We start from the raw sequence: 21842 nt of genomic DNA, 5'->3' as shown, positions 1-21842 counted from the left end.
GGTAGTCCAACTTATTTTTTTTGGCTTATAAGTTGTTTTCAGCTTATAAGCTGCTTTAGATAAACTAAGTCAAATGGGTCCAATTATTTTTTTGAGCTTATTTTAAGCATAAAATGACTTTAAGCTGGCCAGCCAAACACTCAAAAAAGCTGAAAACAGCTTATAAGCTAACTTATAAGCCAATCCAAACGGGCTCTTAATCAGTCGAATAGTCCTCCCATCCAAATATGGTATCTTTGTCTTTCTACTGATTATCATTTATAGGATTTAACTGTGTGAAAAAAAAAAAAAAAAAAAAAAAAAACTGGTCATATAATTTTAAATGGAAAAGGGTCAAATATATCCCTGTACTATGAGAAAAAGTCTAAATATACTCTTTGTTATACTTTCGGTCCAAATATACTTCAGTTATTATACTATTCATTCACTTATGTCCCTCTCTATTAAAGTTGTGCAAGGTGGACATCCAATCCTAAGTGAGATTGACATCTGATAAGGGGATACCACGTGGCATGCCACCTCAACACCCCTAACCTATTTTATTACCCCTCTCTATTTGTTCTTCTACATTTAAAATTTCCTTTCCCTCCACACTGTTGCCAAGACACGCCTACAAAAATGGAATTTGCATAAATCAGCCGCTATCAATCAGTGCTTTGTGGAATTTTTGGCCGTGCAAAAGTAAGTTTTGATCATTTAAGGTGGAAGACAGGAATAAAGGAAAGATACCTAATCAGCAACCTTTTTCAACAGGAGTATAAATCAAAGAGGACCCAACTATTTGTTAGGAATTATTGTGAATTTTCTATTTGGATTCTATATCATAATTGTATTTTATTACAAAAAGATTTTCTTGAAGAAAAATATTTCCTTCGTGGAAAAGATTTTTGATCTTTCATATTTAAATAATCCTTTCTTAGAGGAAAAATTTTTGACTTATATAAATTGAAGATCCGTCTCTCACACAAAAAACACAGAAAACCATCCACAATGTAGTCATTAAAAGAGTTTCGTTTAGGAGAGATTATTCTCTCATTGTTTTAATGTTTTCTTTCTATATTAGTTTTTCCAATATGTAGGTCACTTGACCAAATCATATTATAATACTATGCCCTTTTAGATATTTTCGTTGTTGTCTGATTTATCGTCGTTCAAGATTTATAATTGTTAGCTTCCGCATGACGCCCTATTATTTCGATCCCAACAAGCGGTATCAGTGCCAATGGTTCGACGAGGTTGAAGACAAGTTCAAGATAAAATAGTTCAAGTTGCAACCAATTCAATGATAATGAAAGTTTTTGTCCAATTCAATTGATGATTTTTTTTTTTGGAGGTGGGCGTGGGGTGTGGGGGGGGGGGGGGGAAGGAGAGAATGGGATTTGGGTGATATTGGAAGATGAGAGTTGGTGTAGAAAATTGCTGCAAGGTTTTGAAGAATCGAAGAAATTTGGGCAAAGTAGAAGAAGATAGAAGGAAGTTTGTTGGTAGGAGGAAGAAGGCCTTTGGTGGGTTGCGGGTTGGTAATTTTAATTGAAATCGGGTAATTTAATAGGATTTGGGATTTTGCATCCAAGTAGGGGTACGGGCGTAAAGTTTGAAGACGACAAGGGTATATTTATCCACAATCACTAATGGAGGTTAAAGTTAGCCAATAAACAAAATAGAGGGGTATATTTGTTCCTTTTCCCTATAATAAAATTCTAAACAACAAAAAATCCTCTTGGTGGTTAGAGTATCCATCCAGTTTTCAACGGTGGAAGGCAGCATATACTTAGTAAATTTTAGACGTTGTTGGGTAGAGTAATTCATCTACTTTGCTATTAGTGGAAGATAACATATACTTGATGAATTCGTGCATGTGGGTTAGTTAGTTCAGACATTACTTTTTTAAAAAATTAGTATTAGTACCCGCGTGATGCGCGAATGATATTAAAAGATACTAATCATGTTTGAAATGTGATGTCGCTTGTTTTTGTACATTATATCATATTGTTTTAGCAAAATATCTAGTATTATCTAATTTTTCAATATAGTACACTCAAATTAATGATATTACTGTGAAATTAAAGGAAACAAATTAAATCTTTTTGAATATTATTTGAGTTAATCTTTAAATTTAATTCAAAATATGAATATTTATACATAATTTTAACCCCTTTTTCATTCAGATTTTTTCTACTATGATATTTTTACTATTGTTTTCCATTTAGTATCTAATGTTTAATCAAAATAATAACATATATGATATTAATCGTGATTTTGAATTCATCTAAAGTATAAATAGAAACTTTCTCTTGTTACTTTTCATAAGATATATTGATAAATTTAACAATTACAATTTAGCACTATTTTACATAAGCAATTAAATTTTCTTCTCTTTTGCTTCTAGTCCACCAAATTTTGAGTTTTAATTTTAATTATATATATATATATATATATATACGAAAAATCCAAAACTTGGACATATAGAAAAAAATATAGGTAAGATTTAACAAAGATTAAACCTCGTTTCAATAATGGCTAGTTTAGTGACCCGGATAATTAGTTAATAGTACATTAAATATAAATATGTTCTCACATACATATAAAGTAGTCGGAAGACTCTCCACTACTTATCTATCCAATGGATTAATCAACAAAAAACATAATTATTTGATCCTTATTAGAGTTAAGATGCTAGTTTATCGTCTCTTTAATCCCCAAACTCAACTCGCAAGATTTAACCATAATTATTTCTTGAAAATAGATTTAAATTAAAATTTTCAAATGAAGAAAGCGTGAAAGTGGCATCTGCCAGTTCAGAAATATTTCCAAGTGTTAACTATAATTAGTAGACTATAGATAAAACAAAAATATTTTATAAACTAACTACAGGAAATATTACTTAATGTTAATTATAAAAATAAAAACTTTCATAATAAACAAACCTCATCGATGCATAATACATATTTAATCTGGCTTGTTTCAACATATTAGATCATGTTGCTTTAATACATATTTAAGTATTATTTAATTTTTTAATGGAAGATACCAAATAACCAAAATTCTATGAAATTAAAGGAAATAAAATTTAAAGTCATGAGATAATTTAGGATGAAACTAAAATATCATAATTATATAGTTTAGGATCCAAACAACCTGGAAATACATAGCAAAGTTCAAAGCAAATAAAAATACATTGTAATCAAATGAATATATTATCCCATAAATTTAATTAGATTTTTTTTTCTAATATTACTGATTTCTATTTTAACTAAAATACTCTTAATTAATAGGGGCTTTGAAACTATAACAAGGAAAACTTTGTTAATGTGTCCAGGGGCGGCTCAACCATATCGGGGCCTAAGGCTAAACTCTAATGAGGGGCCTTAAATTTTAAAAAAAAAAATATATATATATTTATTTATCTAAAATTTATTATTCTAGCTTTTTGAGACGCAATTACTAATAATTTTTTTTATAATCAATATCTTCTAATAGTTCTTTTTCAATTGACAATATAACTAATCCATTCAATCTTTCTTGACAATATAGTTAATCCGTTCAATCTTTCTTGAGACATATACAGATAAAATATTAATATCAATAAAAAGTATGAAAACTAATAAAAGATAGAAAGAAGATGGATAAATTGATTTTAAAATAATTTTCGCTCTTCCAAAAATCCAAAACCCTTGAAACTTGAAAAAGAAATCCAAAATATATCTTCGACTCTTTTTTCCTCTCAAAATAGTGATTGATCAATTGATTTTGAGCATATGGAGAATAAAGATTGAATAGTTTAGTTGGAGATTGAAGAATAAAAAATCAAAGAGAACTTTTGTATTTGATAAGTGATGAGTATTGAGGAAAAAGTTAAAAATTGTTTAGAAAAGCTAAAAAGTTAAATATAAAGTACAATAATTTATTAGAGAAAAAAATGTATGAGCTATATTCTTGACATGAAATGACGTGTTCCTAAAATATTGTCTATATGAATGGTACTTTTCCTCTTTCTCTCACCAACTTTTCTTATTCTCTCCCAATCCACCACTTTTCTTCCCCTTTTTATGCTTTTTTTTTTTTTTTGCTGATTCCGTTTTTTATGCAACAATTCAGTACGTGGTAATTATTTTCTAAACTACTAGATGCTTTTTTTAAAAAATAGTACATATAAAATAATGTGGGCCCCCCATAATTATGGGGCCTTAGGCAATTGCCTATGTGGCCTTTAAGTTGAGCCGACATTGAATGTGTCGAGAGGAATTTTAAAAAAAGAATAAAATATCTTTTTGATTGACTAAAACATCAATTATTCTAGATCAACTTTTAGATGCGAAATCGTCAATTATTTTGAATAGAAGGGAGTAACATTTTACTTTGGCAAAGACATCATCAGCATGTGGGATAGCCCGAAACATGTCACCCCCAACATGAGAAACACCCTCATATTTTGGAGCTGTTGACACAACATGAGGCAAATCAAAATTTGTCCCCTTGATATGAGGATATGCCTTGACAATTTCAACATGGCAGCCCCTGTCCCTCCACCTACATCAATAAGTGATGTAATGGAATTAAACCCATCTTTATACCCTGTTATTACTGACTTCATTATGCTTTTTGTCACTGAATTCATCCCATTGTTGAAACTCTCATTCAATTATGTATCTTTTGAAGTCATCTCAAAAAATTCACACCCATGAGTTTTCTTGAATGCAATTCCACCTTCTTTCACGCAACTGCTGAAACAATGCCATGAGGCCATGAGAATTGGGTTGGTTTCGAGCAGGAACATTGGTGCCAGACTTAGCTCTGTGTCATGTATTAGCCATCTTGGGATAGGGGTTAGTCCATAGAGGGAATTTTCGCCCTGAGATCAATGCAGAAGCACTTATGACTACTCTGCTTCGTTTAATTTATATAAACCTATAACTATTGAAACGTATCGGCTTTTTTTTCTTTTCTTTTTTTCCAGATTTCGACAATGATCCTTCATGCTATATCATGTGTGTTGTTACATAACTTTTGAAACTTTATGGGAGATAAGTAAATATCACTTTAAAGGATGCAACTCTTAAAATTTATAATTTTCTGTAAACGATTAGCATGACAAGTTGTTAGAATATTTACTTTTGGATTGCAGTAATTTTGTTTTACTGCTTTTAAATAATTTTGTTTTACTGTTAGTAATTAGTTAGTTAGAGATTCTGCAGAGATATTATAGGCTAGGTTAGTTAGTAAAAGATATACTCTGCAGAGATATTCTAGGCAAGTTTTAATTATATTTTTACTCGTTTGTTCCTATAAATGTAGAGCTAAACATAGCTAAATAAAATAATGCTCTTTCACTGCATTGTACTATATATTTCTCTCAATATTTTTCTCTCTGTTATTTCCTATATTTCTTTGTTAAAAACCAACAATTGGTATCTAGAGTCATTTTCTTGAGGGACCTGTGAGAGATGGATTCTGAAAATAGTTTTTGTCAAATAGCTCATCCTGTCTTTGATGGTGAGAATTACCATCTTTGAGTAGTTAGAATGGAGACTTATCTTGAGGTTTTAGATATTTGGGAGGTTGTGGAAGAGGATTATGATGTTCTTCCACTGCCAAATAATTCCACCGTGGCCGAGATTAAAAGTCAAAAAGAAAAGAAAATCAGAAAATCAAAAGCGAAAGCAACTTTATTTGCCGGTGTGTCTGCAACAATATTCACAAGAGTTCTGACTCTCAAAACAGCAATAGAAATTTGAGATTATCTGAAGGAAGAATACACAGGAGATAAAAGAATATGAGGCATGAAGGTGTTGAAATTACTCACTTTGTTAGCATTGTGGCAAAAAAGGTCATCCTCCATTCAAATGTTGGAAGAGGCCAAATGCATAGAGCAAGATCTGCAACAAACTTGTTCATGAGCCAGTGATTTGCAAAAGCAAATCTCCAAAATATGAAGCAGATGCCCAAGTTGTCAATAAAGAAGAAGAAGACCACTTGTTTGTAGCAACATATTTTTCAACTAAGAAAATCTGGTTTTTAGATGATTCACAGTGGTTGTACAAACCACATGACATATGACAAAAAAAAAAAAAAATTAAAGAGTTCAGGTCTATGGGAAACAAGAATGTCAGAATCAGGAATGGTAATTATATTCCTGTAAAAGGAAAAGAGACAGTTGCAATCAAAACAGGTTCAGGTACAAAAATAATTTCAGATGTTCTTTACGTGCCTAATATTGATCAAAATATGTTAAGTGTTGGCTAGCTAATAGAAAAAAGATTTCAATTGTTTTTTTGAAGACAAGTACTACCGAATATTTGATGCCACTAAGCAGGAAATTTTATGAGTTAAAATGAGAGGTAAAAACTTCTCGTTTAATCCAGCTGAAGATGAACACAAGCTAGAATTTGTTGATAATCAAAAGTTGCAACTTAGAGACGTGGATAAAGCTAACTGCACGATCAAAAATGAGTTGGCAGAATTATTCACGAAGTCAATTCCATCCAAGTCTAGAATGTGCAGTTTCAAGACCAAGAAGGAGTGTTAGAATTGGACTGCAGTAATTTTGTCTTACTGCATTTGAATATCTTTGTTTTACTATTACTAATTAGTTAGTTAGAGATATTTTAGGTTAGGTTAGTTAATTAAAGATATACTCTGCAGACATATTTTACGCTAGTTTTGATTATCTTTTTACTTGTTTGTTCTTATAAATGCAGAGCTAAACATAGCTAAATAAAATAACTCTCTTTGACTGTATTTTTTCATAGTATTTCTTTCTTTGTTATTTCCTACATTTCTTTGTTAAAAACCAAGACAAATAAATAGGGACAGAGGGAGTAAGATAAAATACGCGCTCTAGGAAGTTTACTTGAGAGGTTGCAGCAGTGAAGATTTTTCGACGGACTAGGAGTCTCATGATACGAGAAAGATAACTGATATCCGGAGATGAAGAGTCAATATTAGTGGCTATTTGTGACAAAGTAATAGGGTGGCCATGAGAATGAATAATATCAACAATACGAAGCTCCACAGCGCATTTGATGGCCATGGAACATGTATTTATATAGTTGTGCTTGGGCTTGTAGCATGGCTGCTTCATTCATGGAATCAATATCACCCATTTTGCTTAATTCTTTACTCCTAAAAGTTTGTTGAGAGGATTGAAGCTGTTATAGCATGATTTAGCACAGCAATGGTGTGGTGTCTTATATACTATACTAGTGAGTAACAGGGTTAGACTCTATTATTGTGGTATGTCTTGTCATGATGATCCTTAGGTAGTGTTCATCCTACATAAAAGGCTTGAGCCTATTTTGCCAAAAGACTTGGCTGACAAATGATCTTAGGGAGGAAGAAAAAATTTGTGGAGGATAAATTTTGAATTATTTTCCCTTCTCTCTTTTTGCCTTCGAGGCTACGATTAGCTTGTCAATCAATAAATAGAAAATCAATTCTTCATTCAGGTAATCACCAACAGATAGAGAAAGAATGAGAGATATCAGGGACAGGCTAAGAAAATAGAGGTGGACAAAATAAAAGAGAATTATTTCTTTTGAGTAATAATATCAGTTGCTCCTCTTGACCCGTGATTCTTTCTTTATTCAAAAGTGTTTTCATATAAAAATTTAGTGTCATTATCGCTCTTTTTATTGTTAAATATGCCGTGAATATTATTTCCATATACTACTTTCTATTTTTCACAACTACTTATTGGGAAATGATTAAGCAATGGGGCTCACAATGTGTAAATACATGCGGCTTCTGTCTCAATTTATGTGATTTTTTTTAGTTAATCCTAAAAATAATGATACATAACAATTTAGCTTTGAACTTTCTATTTTACTATTATTAGACTCTATTATTGTGGTATGTCTTGTAATGATGGTCCTAATGTAGGGTTCATCCTACATACATGCTTGAGCCTATTTAGCCAAAAGACTTGGCTGATAAATGATCTTAGGGAGGAAGAAAAATTTTGTGGAGGATAAATTTTGAATTATTTTCCCTTCTCTCTTTTTGCCTTCGAGGCTACGATTAGCTTGTCAATCAATAAATAGAAAATCAATTCTTCATTCAGGTAATCACCAACAAATAGAGAAATAATGAGAGATATCAGGGACAGGCTAAGAAAATAGAGGTGGACAAAATAAAAGAGGATTATTTCTTTTGAGTGATAATATAGTTGCTCCTCTCGACCCGTGATTCTTTCCTTATTCAAAAGTGTTTTCATATAAAATTTAGTGTCATTATCGCTCTTTTTATTGTTAAATATGCCGTGAATATTATTTCCATATACTACTTTCTATTTTTCACAACTACTTATTGGGAAATGATTAAGCAATGGGGCTCACAATGTGTAAATACATGCGGCTTCTGTCTCAATTTATATTTCACTTTTTGTGATTCTATGCGAAGTTTAGTTTCTCTATCTATAGAGAAGCAATTCTTCATTCAAGGACATGCCAACAGATAGAAAAGAGAGTGAGATATAACAGATAGCTAGAAAATAGTGGTGGAAAAATGAAGAGAGGGTTTTTTTTTTTTTTTTTTTAGCATGTACTATGTCCATCTCATTTTATATGAAGGTTTTTTACGGGACACTGAGTTTAATAAAAATGAAAAGACTTTTAGAATTTGTGGTCTAAAACAAGTCTTGAGTCATACATACGGCCCGTATAAAATGTACGGGGTCGTATATTGGTCCGTATATCTGGTCGGGATCAGATTTGGTTCATTAAATAAGGGACCAAGTTCTACTTCATTTCATTTCCATATCACACTCCTTCTCTCTAAAACATCTCTCTACATTTATTCCACAAGAATTCAAGAGGTATTAGTGATCAACAACATAAATTAAGTGCATCAAGTGTAAGAAAACCCATTAAAAATCATTCAAGTCAAGAAATCTCATTGGAGATGAACTAGGGTTTTTGCTCAAGTGGAGTGTTACCAACCAAGGTTTGTTCCTACAACATCTAAGGTAAGATTTATGGTATTTCTATGTTGTTTAAGGTATTTGAGAGTTGAAATACTTAGATTGTAGAAGGATATAGAAAAATGGGTCATGAATGTGGAATAGTGCCATTTTGAGTAATAGTTTGAATTGAGTCATGATTCTTGATGTGTTGTGATATAAATATGTTACAAATGATGTTGAGGACATGGGATAGGCAATGTATGTGAATGAACGTAGTCGTGTGTTATGACCATGGATATGGGTGAATGGAAGCGAAGTGAGAAATATAGATAATGTGGATGAATAAAGATTATTGTTATGATATTGTGAATGAATTATCAATGTTTGGGAGTTGATATACGATATGGAGGAATGTCATATAAATAAAGGAGATGTTTTCTGATTTTCTCTAGTTTTAGTCGTGTATGATATTGTGAATGAATTATCAATGTTTGGGAGTTGAACTTCCCATTTTACTATTTATGATTTAATTTAGACCATAAATTTCAATACTTTTTTTTTTTTACTTAATCAAACATCATCACATAAATTAGAACGTTAGGAGTAATAATGTTGAAAGATGAACTTAATCAATCGATTAGTCCTCCCACCCAAAAATGTTACCTTGTCTTTCTACTGATCATCATTAATAGATTTCAACTGTGCAAAATAATTGAAATTTCAAAAACAAGTCATATTAATTTGTTACAACATATTTGATTATATTGATAAATGAACACTCTAGAGTCTAGTGACTGGCCACTAGTTATATATATATAAAAGGTATCGAGAGGACTATCACAGTCAGGTGTGAATTTCTTACCCGAATTTGTAAACTACCCCTTTTCCTATTTAGGGAGTTGAGGCGAAAAGTGGCTTGATGAATCGTTCGTCACGTACCTACGTAGAAAAACTTCAACAGATTTACAGTCTGCCGCTTTTGACCACTCGGCCACTCTCCCCTTCCCGGGATGTATGACGGTAAAGTCATAACCGGGAAGGAAGGCAATTAGAATTAATGGACACAAGCTAAGTCTTCTTCTTGCATAGAAGAATGCAACTGTTGCAAAAACTGGGATTTTAGTATTAGGCAGCATCCTCTCTTAGTTTTGAGTAGGTGGAACCATTCTGTTTTGGTTCTTCTCCACGGATGATCCAGGAATTTGCCTATTATTTTTTCAACTAAGATTTTGATATAGAAGGATCTCTTTATTTCTTCACCGCACAAGTCATGCTTTAACTCTATTTTGTGGTCCCACCATCAGAGGTGGATCCAAGATTTGAAGGTTATGGATGCCATATTGTTTTTAATACAGATGTGTTGATCAAATCGACAAAAAAATTGCCCTATTTTCGACCTTGAAAATAGTAACTTTGGACTTTGGGTCAATTATTTGTCTTTTCGATTTATAAAGATCGAACAAAAAATGAAAAAATTATGACAATTTGGTGCAAAGAAAAAAACTTCGAACAATATTAGTAATTGCATAATATATATATATATATATATATATATACATCATTCATTTATAATTGCACTCGACGAGTTATCATATTCTAAAAACACTTAATAATGGCATAATTACTAAAAGAGACCAAATAATTTCACATACCTAATTTCAATAACAGAGACGAAGTCTTATGCGAAAGTCTCTCACAACAATGGGAGATATAAAAAAAGTCAAAGAAATCAAATGAGATTTCAGTATAGTTTTCATGTTGTCCTTTGTTGCAACAAGCATTTTATTTTGTAAATTAAAATTTTCAACAGGATTTAATTATTATAGTCTAAACTATTTTTTAACATATACATCCAAATGATTTATATAATATTACAAAGAGAAAATTACTACCGAGTTTTTAATGTTTTGACGAAAAGAGAGGAGAAAATTTTGGAGAAAAAATTACTTGGAAGAAGGAAATTAGTAGTCCCTCTCTCTCTATTTATGAGATACCGTTTGACTAGGCACAAAGTTTAAGAAAGAAAGAAAGACTTTTGAAATTTGTGATCTAAAACAAACCTTAGACATTTATATGGTTATAGATCATTTCATTAATAATAAAGAAGAATTTAAAAGTTAAGTTATTTCTAATTATAGAAAAGTGATATTTTTTTTAGATAAACTAAAAAGAATAGTGCGTTATATAAATTGAGATGAAGAGACTAAAATTTAATGCTTAAAATAAAAAGGAAGAGAAAGAAAGTCAGCAAAATTAAAACGAAAAAAATGTCAACAAAATTCAAAGTTAAACTTCAGATTAGGTGTAGTGGTTAAATAAAATATAGTAATGTAAAAGGCCATTATGGAGCTCGTGGCCTAATGGATAAGGCGTTTGATGAGGCAAGTTGTGCGTTCGAGTCTGAGCCTCTTCTATTTTTTTGTAAAAAAAAATAAAAACACAGCATAAAAAAGTCAGTACAAAGCGTGCCAAAGAATTCGAACTCGTGTGACACAAAACTTGACCTTTACTAGTGGCACCATGCCCATGATTCTTACGGGGGCTGTCAAGTTTAGTATTTGTACAATAGCTTATACATGTTATACGTATCTACACAGAATTTCACCCCAGGTGTCCAAGTGTCGTGGCATCCCCACCATAGTACATAGATCCGCTCCAGCTCACCATGAACTTGGGCTTTGCTTAGCCTGTGGTTCTTTGGATGGTGATATCTCAGCTCACATTGCTAGGTCGGATGGTAGTTGAGACACCACGAAAATAGACCAAGTTCATCCAGCCGGGGTAACATCTCTTTCATGGGTACTATCAATGTCTCGCGGTTCTTTAGTAGGTTCGGGTATGATTGAGCCTGTTGAGAAGCTAGCATCCAGTGGTTGTGATAATTAGAGGTGTCGAATGGGCAGGTTGGGCTGAATTTGAGCGGATCAAAATATGTTGAGTTAATAAATGAGCTGATTATTGACCTGTCCAAAAGTTCTTGGGCTGAAATGAGCTAAAATGCGAGTTATAACGTAACCCGCTCAATTCTTACTATGCTATAATTGTGTTATTGTTCTTTTATAATACTCTTTCTGTCCCAATTTATGTGGCACTTTTCACTTCCAGAGATTCAAACTGTATGAACTTTGACCAACATTTTAATATGTATTTTTTTTTACCAAACTGATATAAGAAAAGTTGCAACTTATAGTACTTTTCATGTAGTTCTCGAATATATACATTTTAACGTTAAAAAATTGAGATAATCTAATTCCATTTAGCTTCAAAATTTAGTCAAATTGACTCTCAAAAAGCGAAAAGTGTTACATAAATTGGGACGGAGAGAGTATTTTAGTACCTTATAAATTATTATTTTTCTTTATTATGCTATATATAACATATCAAATAAAGAAAAAATTGTTTGAAACTATTTTGACAAGATTTCTCCTCAATCAATTTGGGCTACATATCAGCTCAACTTTTGATGAGCTGAAATAGATTGGACTGAGATAATAAATGAACGGGTCAATAACTCGCTCAAACTTGGCCGGGTTAGACAGTATATATTCTTATAGGTTGATTTTGCTACTTCTAGGTCATAATACTGTAAAGGTCTGGAAGTTATATAATGGCATATGGAAGATGAATTGCTTCCTGCACTTCAGATACATAGTAATTGGGTGAGAGATGTAACCTGGGCGCCAAAATTGGGGCTTCCAAAGTCAACAATTGCTAGTGCTTCAGAGGATGGTACGGTTGTCTTATGGACATCACAAAGTAGGGCCATCAGTAGGAGGGGAAGGTTCTTAAAGGCTTCAAAAGTCCTGTTTGGAGGGTTTCATGGTCGCTAACGGAAAATTTTGTTGGTAGTGGCTACTAGGGGTGTACAAAGCAAACAAACAAACCGCATCAAATCGATAAAAAAACTTGACTAGTGGTTTGGTGTTAAAAAAAAAAACCCGACCATAATTGGTTTTGTTTGGTTTTAGCTAAAAAAAGTCAAATCCAACCAAACCGACCCGACATTAGGTGTATTCAATTTTTTAAATATTTCACACATAAAAATATTTATTTGTAATGTAATTTGTAAATATTTCTTAAATGTTTTCATAGTTTTTTGTCTTTTATCATATTATTTTAAGCTTGAACTTAGAATTTTGAATACCAATAAGTTTTATATCCCATGGATGTTAGTAACTCAAATAAAGTTCAAATCAAAACCAACTCAACACTACTGCTGATAAAAGAAATTCAATTCTAACACTAGGAATGACAATAATGTTGGATATCTATTCTTTAATTTTGCATAATTGGTTTAAAGCGTAAAATTACATAGCTTATTTTTTTTTTGTCATGTAATTAATACTTATTAGCCGTACTTATTTTAGCATAACTTAGTATTTAGATTAAAGTCATTTTCTTTATGGCTTATTAATTAGCAATACTTATTTTAACCGATTTTATTATCTTTTTTGTTGAATATTTTAATACGATGTCATCACCCATCTCACATTTTATGTTATTTTCTTAAGACACATCTTAATTATATATAGTTGTATCTTACTAGGACTGAAGAAATATTTGAAATAAAAGTCATATGTTTTGTATGAAGACTTTTTCGGAAAAAAACTCGAAAAATCCAAAAAAATCGAATAACCCGAGAAAACTCGAAGTTGGAAAACCCGAATTTTATTGTTTTGGTTTGGTTTATAAATTTAAAAATCCAACGCAATTGATTTGGTTTAGTATTCGAAAAATTCGAACCAACCCGATCCATGTACACCCCTAGTGGCTACTGGTAATAACAATGTCACATTGTGGAAAAAAGTAGTTGATGGTGAGTAGGGATGTGCATGTTAACGGTTAAACCAATAACCCGAATCGATAATTGGGTTACTGGGTTAATGGTTCGGGTTAGTGGGCTAATGGTTCGGGTTAGTGGGCTAATGGTTCAGGTATCGGGTGGTGTTCTATAATTATTGGGGTATCGGTTCGGGTCTCGGGTTCATCACTTTTGTTAACGGGTGAACCGATAACCCGATAACCATTTATTTAATTACAATTATACCCTTTCATAAATAACGTCATATATAATTTATGGAGTCCAGCCCAGTGAATTCATTTCATTATTACCCTTCCATATATAATTATTTAGTAAATCCTAAGTCAATTTATTTCTCACTGGTGAAGTCAACTGCAAGGTTTTACAAGAACTTAGCCCGAATGTCAAAGCTTCTAATTGCTTCCAAAGGTGTGAAACAAACTTTACCAAGCATCAAGTACCAAATGCTTGTGGAAATAACTTGCAGGCAGCTAACAACTCCTCTCTACAATTTTGTGCCACTGATGCAACTGGTAAAGAGAGCAAAAATGAGGAGAGTTGTTGAGGACTCGGATGAAGAAGCATAAAAAAGACAACATTGTCAAATTGGAAAGCTGTCAGCAGTGGTCTGGGTACTAGGATTCATGTAAATATGAAGAAAAGGTTTCAAGTTTTTAACGTCTTGGAGATGCCAGCCAGCTTCCAGTTTCAAACTCCATTTATGGCTAACTGTTGCAGGCACTTTCTTTTGTAGCTACTTTATTCATTTTGCATATCGTTAATTTGTTTCTGATTCTGCTGTGAAGATGGGTTCTTTGTTCTTGAAAAAAATTCGTGTGATATCTTAACGGTTAAACCGATAACCGAACCGATAACGATAAAAAACCGATTAACCAATAACCTATTAGCCGATATCTTAATGGTTCTTTAATGGTTTAACATGTTTACAAACCGATAACCGATAATTTTAACCGATAACTTTCGGGTAACACTGTTGACCACTAGAATTGGAGTTCTCTGTTTTCTTTCCACCATCCAAACCTTTTTCCCTGGCTCGAGGGTTAGTTTTTTATGTTTCAGGACTCATTAATAGCTATCTTGATAAATCCTTTTCGTTGTAGTTGATAAATGTGATGACTCAGTGTACCAAAGCTAGGAAGTTGCAAAAAATTAGTAATTCGTGGAACACATTCTTTTTATGAGAAAATACATCGAAATCCTCTAAAAAAAAAAATTAATCCAAAAAGACAATAAAATACGATTAAAAAAATTAATTTTTGCAATATCTTTTTGTTAAATGTATTTTTTAACTTTTTTCGTTTTTTTTTAACTTTCTCTTCCCTTTTTCTCTTTATTTCTTCTTTCTTCTCCTTTGAAGAGAGCTTGCACTGACCGAAAAATGCGACTCACCGGAATCACCAATAATTCAAGCGAACACCCTCTTAAAACTAGAGTAGAAATCTATTTATGTGTGGATGAGTTTCACATGGCGGTTGAGGAGGTGGGTACGATTGAAACAGGGGTGGAGATCCGATGGAGTTAGCATAGTGGACAGAGGTGTTGCTGGGTTCTCCCATGGTGGTTTCTATTTGACATAGTGATTAGGATCGGAGCTCGTGAGGGGCGCCGTGAGCTCTGTTTTCTCTTCAAATTCCTCCGATTTCCGCTTCACCAAAGCCATATCACTGGAACTCTCATTCTGTGCCTCCACATCTAATTCAAAATACTCACGTCCATTCGAAGCCGCCATTTCAAAATATTAGTTCACTATGAGTTGATAATCATTTTTTTTTTCATCCGATCACATATTCAACTTCCTATCAACTTAATTAATTCAATGTTAAATATGCTGAAACGTATATCACATGAATTAAATTTTTTGATTTTGGACAAAAAATGGCAAAGGAGTCGAATGGCTGAAATTTGTTTTTTGGGGAAGGGACGCTGAAGAAGATGAAAGGGTGGGTATAATGGGGAAGAAAGAGAAAGAGCAAAAAGAAAAAGGGAAAAGGAAAAATAAAGAAAAGAAAAAATGTTTTTAAAGAAATTGACACGTGTCACATAATGATTGGTGCGTGACAACACATTTTTTTTCTTATAGTAATAATTGGGGTTGACAGTTCTATTATCTTTTTTTTAAAAAAGGTCATAGTTGAGAGGGGTTTCTGTGTATTTTCTTTCTTTTTACTCATTTCTGGGTTCCGAGCTGTATGGACATTCTTTATATTGCCTTTTTCAGTGCATTGTTCAAGTAATTTTCAATTTTATACCCCCAGTGTGTCGAATTAGCATTTAAATTAGCTAATGGACCATAATGACTTCATATGACGACCACCTCTTGCTACTTGAAGTTTTGATTATTCGTTCAATTTATGATCCCTAATCAGTCTTTCATATTGTTGTCTGCTCAATGAGCTTGTATGAGATTGCCAACCACAAAATGTATACATAATATAGTGTGTACCTCTGATCATTCAAGAAGCATAAGGTAGTGAATGTCAGGTGATTTTTACGTGCTGTGGAAATAGGACAAACTTGCACTCCTATGATCGAAAATAATGCTTTATTCAATTATGATTAGTGAATGAAAAATTGTAGAAAAACTGCAGCAGATATTTATATAATTGATGGCATTTAGTTTGAGATTATCTTTATATATCTGAATCAATTTTGAATGCAATCTAGAGAAGAAAACAACCATTTCAGTCTGTCTATCTCATTCCAATGTTAATAGCAAACAATAAATTTTAGGCTTAAATTTGGGCGTCACTTTGGGTCGCTGAAGAAGCCATTGATAGACGGCATAATCTCTGGAGACCTGTTACGAACGAACTTCCTAAGAGCATGCTCTGCATATTTTTCCCCTTCTGAAAAGTTCTCCAGCACTCCTGCTCCCCTGTTTTCCTTGGTCACCCTATGTTTTGCAAAACACAAAGACATCAGCGAAACTATAGAATATATTGCAATTTTCTACTTCCTACATTTCTCATTTCTTTATGCGCTCCAGGAAAAACATTTAGGAAAAGCACACATCAATCCAAAGAACAAAGAGCAACATCCATTACAAGTAGCAAGAAGCTGCAGCTCCGAGAAGTTGAAGGTCGGTCCTATTTATAACTTCCTTCTCCCTTTACATGGTTTTAAAAGAAAGCATCTAATACAACAATGATCCTCTTTCACACAGTTTTCCTTCTTCCCTTCCTATATCGATTAAAAAGGAAATGTCTGACATAGAAATGCCTCAACCACTGGAGATCTCTCCACAACAAGCCCCAAAAGCTCATTTTAGACGCTGAACAAAAGTTGCAGTTGAAATTGTTTATATCTCTCATGACCTTTAAGCTTCAGTGATGAGGTGATAAACAAAAATAAAGGAATAGCAGTTGATACAAGGGAGCAAACCAAGCTGTAGAAGCAACTTAGGGATCTGAAATCCTTATGCTTTTTTAAGTCATGGAAATAACTGTTTAGTCTTTTGATAAATTATTAAACAGAAAGAAAGCACAATGCCTCAAAAAGCTCCTTCCAACTATGGATGGCAAAGGGGCAGGGATAAACCACCCTGCCCCGCAAGAATTCACCCTTTTTGAAAATTGTTTGCCTTACTTTTGCGTTCTTTTTCCTCCTTGCAGTTTCATTTCTTCCTTTCATATTTCCATAAAATCGAAAAATTGCCCTAAATATTCACACATGTATAATCTCTGCATATGAAATGGTGTACAAAAAATCTACAAATTCAGTCTCCATTGATTAAAAATGTGTACCAAGATTTTTCACTGTCAATGAATTTAACCAAATTCACAAGCACAGGTATGAAATTAACAAGATGCATTGTGCTGACAGGGACACATCCAAAATCTAAATGCTGTGGTTGCACACTTGCACCTATATTATAATACATATACAAGTTTAAATTTTTAATCTTTGGCTTTCTATATACACATATGTATGTATTACTTATATGCTGGATCAACCTTCATGCATGCCTTTTCATTAATAAGTTTGCTGCTTAGGACATCTAAACATGACATAAAATATACAAATAAAAAAAAAGTAAAACAAATTCAAGCATTCATATTATAATACTTAAGAAATAAACCTAACAGCAAAAACAGAGAAGGGGTTACCTGACTTCAGGGTTGCCACAGATATTGCGAACCAACTGAAACCCACAAATCCCAACAGCTACTCCTTCTGCTGCAAATAGTGGATACACCTATAACACCACAAATATTACATCCTCAGTACCCAGATCTAATAAGTGAAACTATAGAGAACCCAAAAAAACTCATATGTAGAACTAGTAAATGCACTATCATATTATACATGCACCCGTTGCTTCTATACTAGATCTATGACCCAAACAATAAAATACTCCATCCTTTTTAATTTATTTGTCTGGTTTTGACTTAGACATACAGTTTAAGAAAAACAGAAAAGTTTTCGAAAACTAAAAATCGTTTGGACATGGTTTGAAATCATCAGATGAAACCCTGATTTGAAACCATGTTTGGACATGCAATTTGAATTTCTTAAATTCTATTTTTTCTTATAGACATAAAAACCTCACAAGTTGTGAAAACTATCAAAATATTATCAATTTTTATGCAATCTTACTAAATAAGCAAGTCATAGTTCATAACAAAATTAATACACTACTGAAAAGTCTTTTTACAAAATACAACATCAATTAATCAAATTTTATTTCAATAAAAAAAATTAACATAAATAGTAATGTAACAACTCCTTAATATAATCCTCCCATGTGGACATAAATAAAGGTTGGTAAATAATTAATGAGAATAATTGTTAAAAATATCTACCAACTTATAGGTTTATATTTTTATAAAATATAAATTTATGAGTCAAGTTTTATATTTAAAAATTTTAAAACCATGATTTAAAATTCTAAATCATGCCTTTTTGAATGATTTAAAATTTTATGAGATGAAATGCATGTCTAAACGCTGGTAAATCATGATTTCAAATCGCATGTCTAAACGCCTGATAAAGATACGTAGAATATACCAAAATGCTTTTTAATCTTATTGTGCTAATAAGACAAACAAATTAAAATGGAAATAGTAGCAAATTTGCTAGGGACAAAACTTGAAGAGATAGAGAGACAGACCTCGGGCCTTAGCCATCGGTTGATGGTGGATGAAGCCATGGGAAGATGGAGCAGCAGAAATTGGAAAGTGAAGTCACTTCAAACAATATAGCCTTTAGCTGGCGATTGCCTAAAATGTGATTGCCCATATTTATATTTACTCTCAAATGTTCTCATTGGCTGCAATTTGTTTTAGTTCAATCAATGTACGCAAAGGCCCATAGTTTTGAATAGTAATCCAAGTGGCTCTGTTTGCCCCGTAAAACATGTTTTTTATTTCTTCTGTCTCAATTTATGTGATATAATTTGAATGATCATGAAGTTTAAGAAATAAATGATGACTTTTGAATTTTATGATCTAAAATAAATTAAAGATATTTATATGGTTATAAATCATCTCGTTAAGCGTAAAAGATAAATGTTAGATTATATAAATATTTAGTCAAATATATTTTGTAATCTTCTATTTTAGGATAGCGTATGTTAGAATTATTTAGTCAAATTAGTTTCTAATTTGTAGCCTACAATTATGTTGTAAATGTTATATATCAACTCATTCAAGGGAACAAAATAATTAAGGAAAACATTCTTTTACATGGTATCAGACTAGGTTTCTCCTAAAAACCCTAGCATCCTAAACCCTAGCCCTTAGCCGCCGATCCCCCCCCCCCCCCCCCCCCCTCTTTCGTTTTCCTCCCCTTCGGCCATTCCCCCTCCTCTCCATGGTTGACGCGTCCAAGTTGCATCCTGCGACTACAGTCACCAATATCAAATCATGCATTCCTATTGTTCTTGACTATGAAGGAAGCCAATACAATAACTGGGCTACCCTCTTCAAGTTCCATTGTCGTGCAAACTTGGTGATCGACCACATCCTACCTCCTGCCTCCTCCACCGTGCCACCACCGGCAACTGCAGCCGAAAAACTTGCTACTAAGGCCCCATGGGAACGGCTAGATGACATTGTTCGGCAATGGATATATGGTATGATATCGAATGATCTTCTCAACACAATCATTCATCAAGAGGACACCACAGCCGAGGCTTGGAATCGCCTTGTTCATCTCTTTCAGGACAACAAATCGGCTAGGGTTCTTGCTCTTGATGCAAAATTCACCAACACCAAATTGGTGGATTTTTCGAATGTGAAAGCATACTGCACCAGGCTGAAAGTTCTTGCAGACAATCTCACTAATGTCGGTCACAAAGTTTCCGACGAACGACTTGTGCTTCGTCTTCTGCGAGGGTTGTCGGATGAATATAAAACTTTTCGAACAACGGTGCAGCACCGTACTCCTCTCCCATCTTTTGACGTTTTCCGGTAGGTGCTCGAGCTTGAGGAAGATAGCCATGCCGAGGATGCCATTCACGACTCCGGGTCGAATGTTTCTCTTATTTCCCACAATGTTAATCCTCATAATTTCTCCGGTAATGGACAGCCCAATAATTTTGAAAATGCCTTCAACAATCGAGGAAATTCGCACAATCGTGGAAAGAAGAACAACCGCGATCGCAGCGGCGGCAACCGCAAAAACCGCGGTGGCAGCGGGAATGGGCAAAGCAGCGGCGGGGGCAGCTGAAACAATGCCCAGGCATACCAGCCCGCCGCGTCGCAGCAGCAGGGAACTACTGCCCCATCGTGGTATTTTCCACCGTGGGCTGCTTGGGGCCACAATCGTGGGCCACCCCACCGTGCCCGTACCTCACAGCTGGGTGGCAGCAGCCCCGCGGCTGGCAGCAGTCACGCCCAGCTCCCTCGCAGCAGGGAGTTCTTAGTCCTCGTCCTCCACAGTCGTTCTACTCGTCAGCCCCGTCATCACATGGTGGGTATGCGCCCACGGATATTGATCAGGCTATGCACACAATGTCTTTGAATCCGCCCGATGACAACAATTAGTACATGGACACCGGAGCCACATCTCACATGACCAACTCACAAGGTACTCTCTCGTCTTATTATCAATTAAGCAAAAATAATGGCATTGTTGTTGGTAATGGTAACATGATTCCGATTCGTGGTTATGGTCATACATCCCTTCAAGTAAACCCCTCCCTAAACCTAAAAAATGTCTTACATGCACCTAAACTCATCAAAAACCTTATTTCCGTTCGTAAATTTACTATCGATAATATGGTTTCTGTTGAATTTGATCCTTTTGGTTTTTCTGTGAAGGATTTACGGACAGGGAGCAAACTCATAAGATGTGAGAGTTCGGGTGATCTTTATCCATTCTTCAAAAATTATCGAGCCATCTCGTCTTCCGCACCATCTGCTTTTACCGTTATCCTTTCTCATATTTGGCACTCCCGTTTAGGTCATCCGGGGATGTGATTCTTAGTTCTTTACGTAGTAGTAATTTGATTGAATGTAATAAGGCTCGAAACAATGTTTATCATTCTTGCCCTTTGGGGAAATTAATTAAAATGCTTTTTTATGACTCTCTTTCAACTACTACTATGCCCTTTGACATTGTTCACAGTGATTTATGGACTTCACCTGTTCTTAGCTCTTCTGGTCACAGATATTATGTTTTATTTCTTGACAATTACACTAATTTTCTTTGGACTTTTCCAATCAAAACAAAGTCCCAAGTTTATGATTGTTTCTTGTCTTTCCGGATTTTCATTCGCACTCAGTTTGAAAAAGAAATCAAAACTTTTCAATGTGACAACGGGCGTGAATTTGATAATGGTCCTTTTCATAAATTTTGTGAACAAAACGGGATGCTTTTCTGATTTTCTTGCCCGCACACCTCACCCCTAAATGGTAAGGCGGAACGGAAAATTAAATCCATAAATAATATTGTTCGTACACTCCTTGCCCATGCATCCATGCCCCCCTCCTATTGGCATCACGCCTTGACCATGGCAACGTACCTACATAATATTCTCCCTTCTAAAATCTTAGCATATAAGACACCCACTCAGATTCTTTATCAAAAGAATCCATCCTACTTTCATCTTCGAGTTTTTGGTTGTCTATGCTTTCCTCTTTTTCCGTCCACACAAATTCATAAGCTCCAATCTAGGTC

General features: G+C 33.7%; 2 protein-coding genes and 2 pseudogenes across 2 annotated transcripts; 2 read left to right on the top strand and 2 right to left on the bottom strand.

Annotated features, from left to right (window-relative positions):
• Positions 1-3639: 3639 nt before the first annotated feature.
• LOC132624374 (desmethylxanthohumol 6'-O-methyltransferase-like) lies at positions 3640-4858 on the bottom strand (annotated as a pseudogene).
• A 6567-nt stretch (positions 4859-11425) lies between these two features.
• On the top strand, positions 11426-14265 carry LOC132624373 (protein transport protein SEC13 homolog B-like; annotated as a pseudogene).
• Positions 14266-16292: 2027 nt separating this feature from the next.
• Positions 16293-18984, bottom strand: LOC132623265 (uncharacterized). The gene is made up of 3 exons (XM_060337996.1): positions 18832-18984; positions 17828-17916; positions 16293-16614 (listed from the first exon to the last, which is right to left on the bottom strand). The coding sequence occupies exons 1-3, from the start codon at positions 18868-18870 to the stop codon at positions 16467-16469; spliced, it is 276 nt and encodes a 91-aa protein (XP_060193979.1). The 5' UTR covers positions 18871-18984; the 3' UTR covers positions 16293-16466.
• A 548-nt stretch (positions 18985-19532) lies between these two features.
• Positions 19533-20135, top strand: LOC132624372 (uncharacterized). Its single transcript, XM_060339163.1, has one exon. The coding sequence runs from the start codon at positions 19533-19535 to the stop codon at positions 20133-20135; it is 603 nt and encodes a 200-aa protein (XP_060195146.1).
• The last annotated feature ends 1707 nt before the right edge of the window (positions 20136-21842 follow it).

Source organism: Lycium barbarum, chromosome 12, assembly GCF_019175385.1.
Source record: "Lycium barbarum isolate Lr01 chromosome 12, ASM1917538v2, whole genome shotgun sequence".
Taxonomy (NCBI): Eukaryota; Viridiplantae; Streptophyta; class Magnoliopsida; order Solanales; family Solanaceae; genus Lycium; species Lycium barbarum.
The sequence above is the reverse complement of the archived record's forward strand: the minus strand, read 5'-3'. Positions and strand labels throughout refer to the sequence as shown.

Coding starts and splice junctions, on each gene's coding strand:
- LOC132623265 (XM_060337996.1), bottom strand. CDS start 18,870: ATGGCTTCATCCACCATCAACCGATGGCTAAGGCCCGAG. Junction 17,917..18,831: donor ACCGATGGCTAAGGCCCGAG/GTCTGTCTCTCT, acceptor GTGGTGTTATAG/GTGTATCCACTATTTGCAGC. Junction 16,615..17,827: donor TGTGGCAACCCTGAAGTCAG/GTAACCCCTTCT, acceptor TGCAAAACATAG/GGTGACCAAGGAAAACAGGG.
- LOC132624372 (XM_060339163.1), top strand. CDS start 19,533: ATGGTTGACGCGTCCAAGTTGCATCCTGCGACTACAGTCACCAATATC.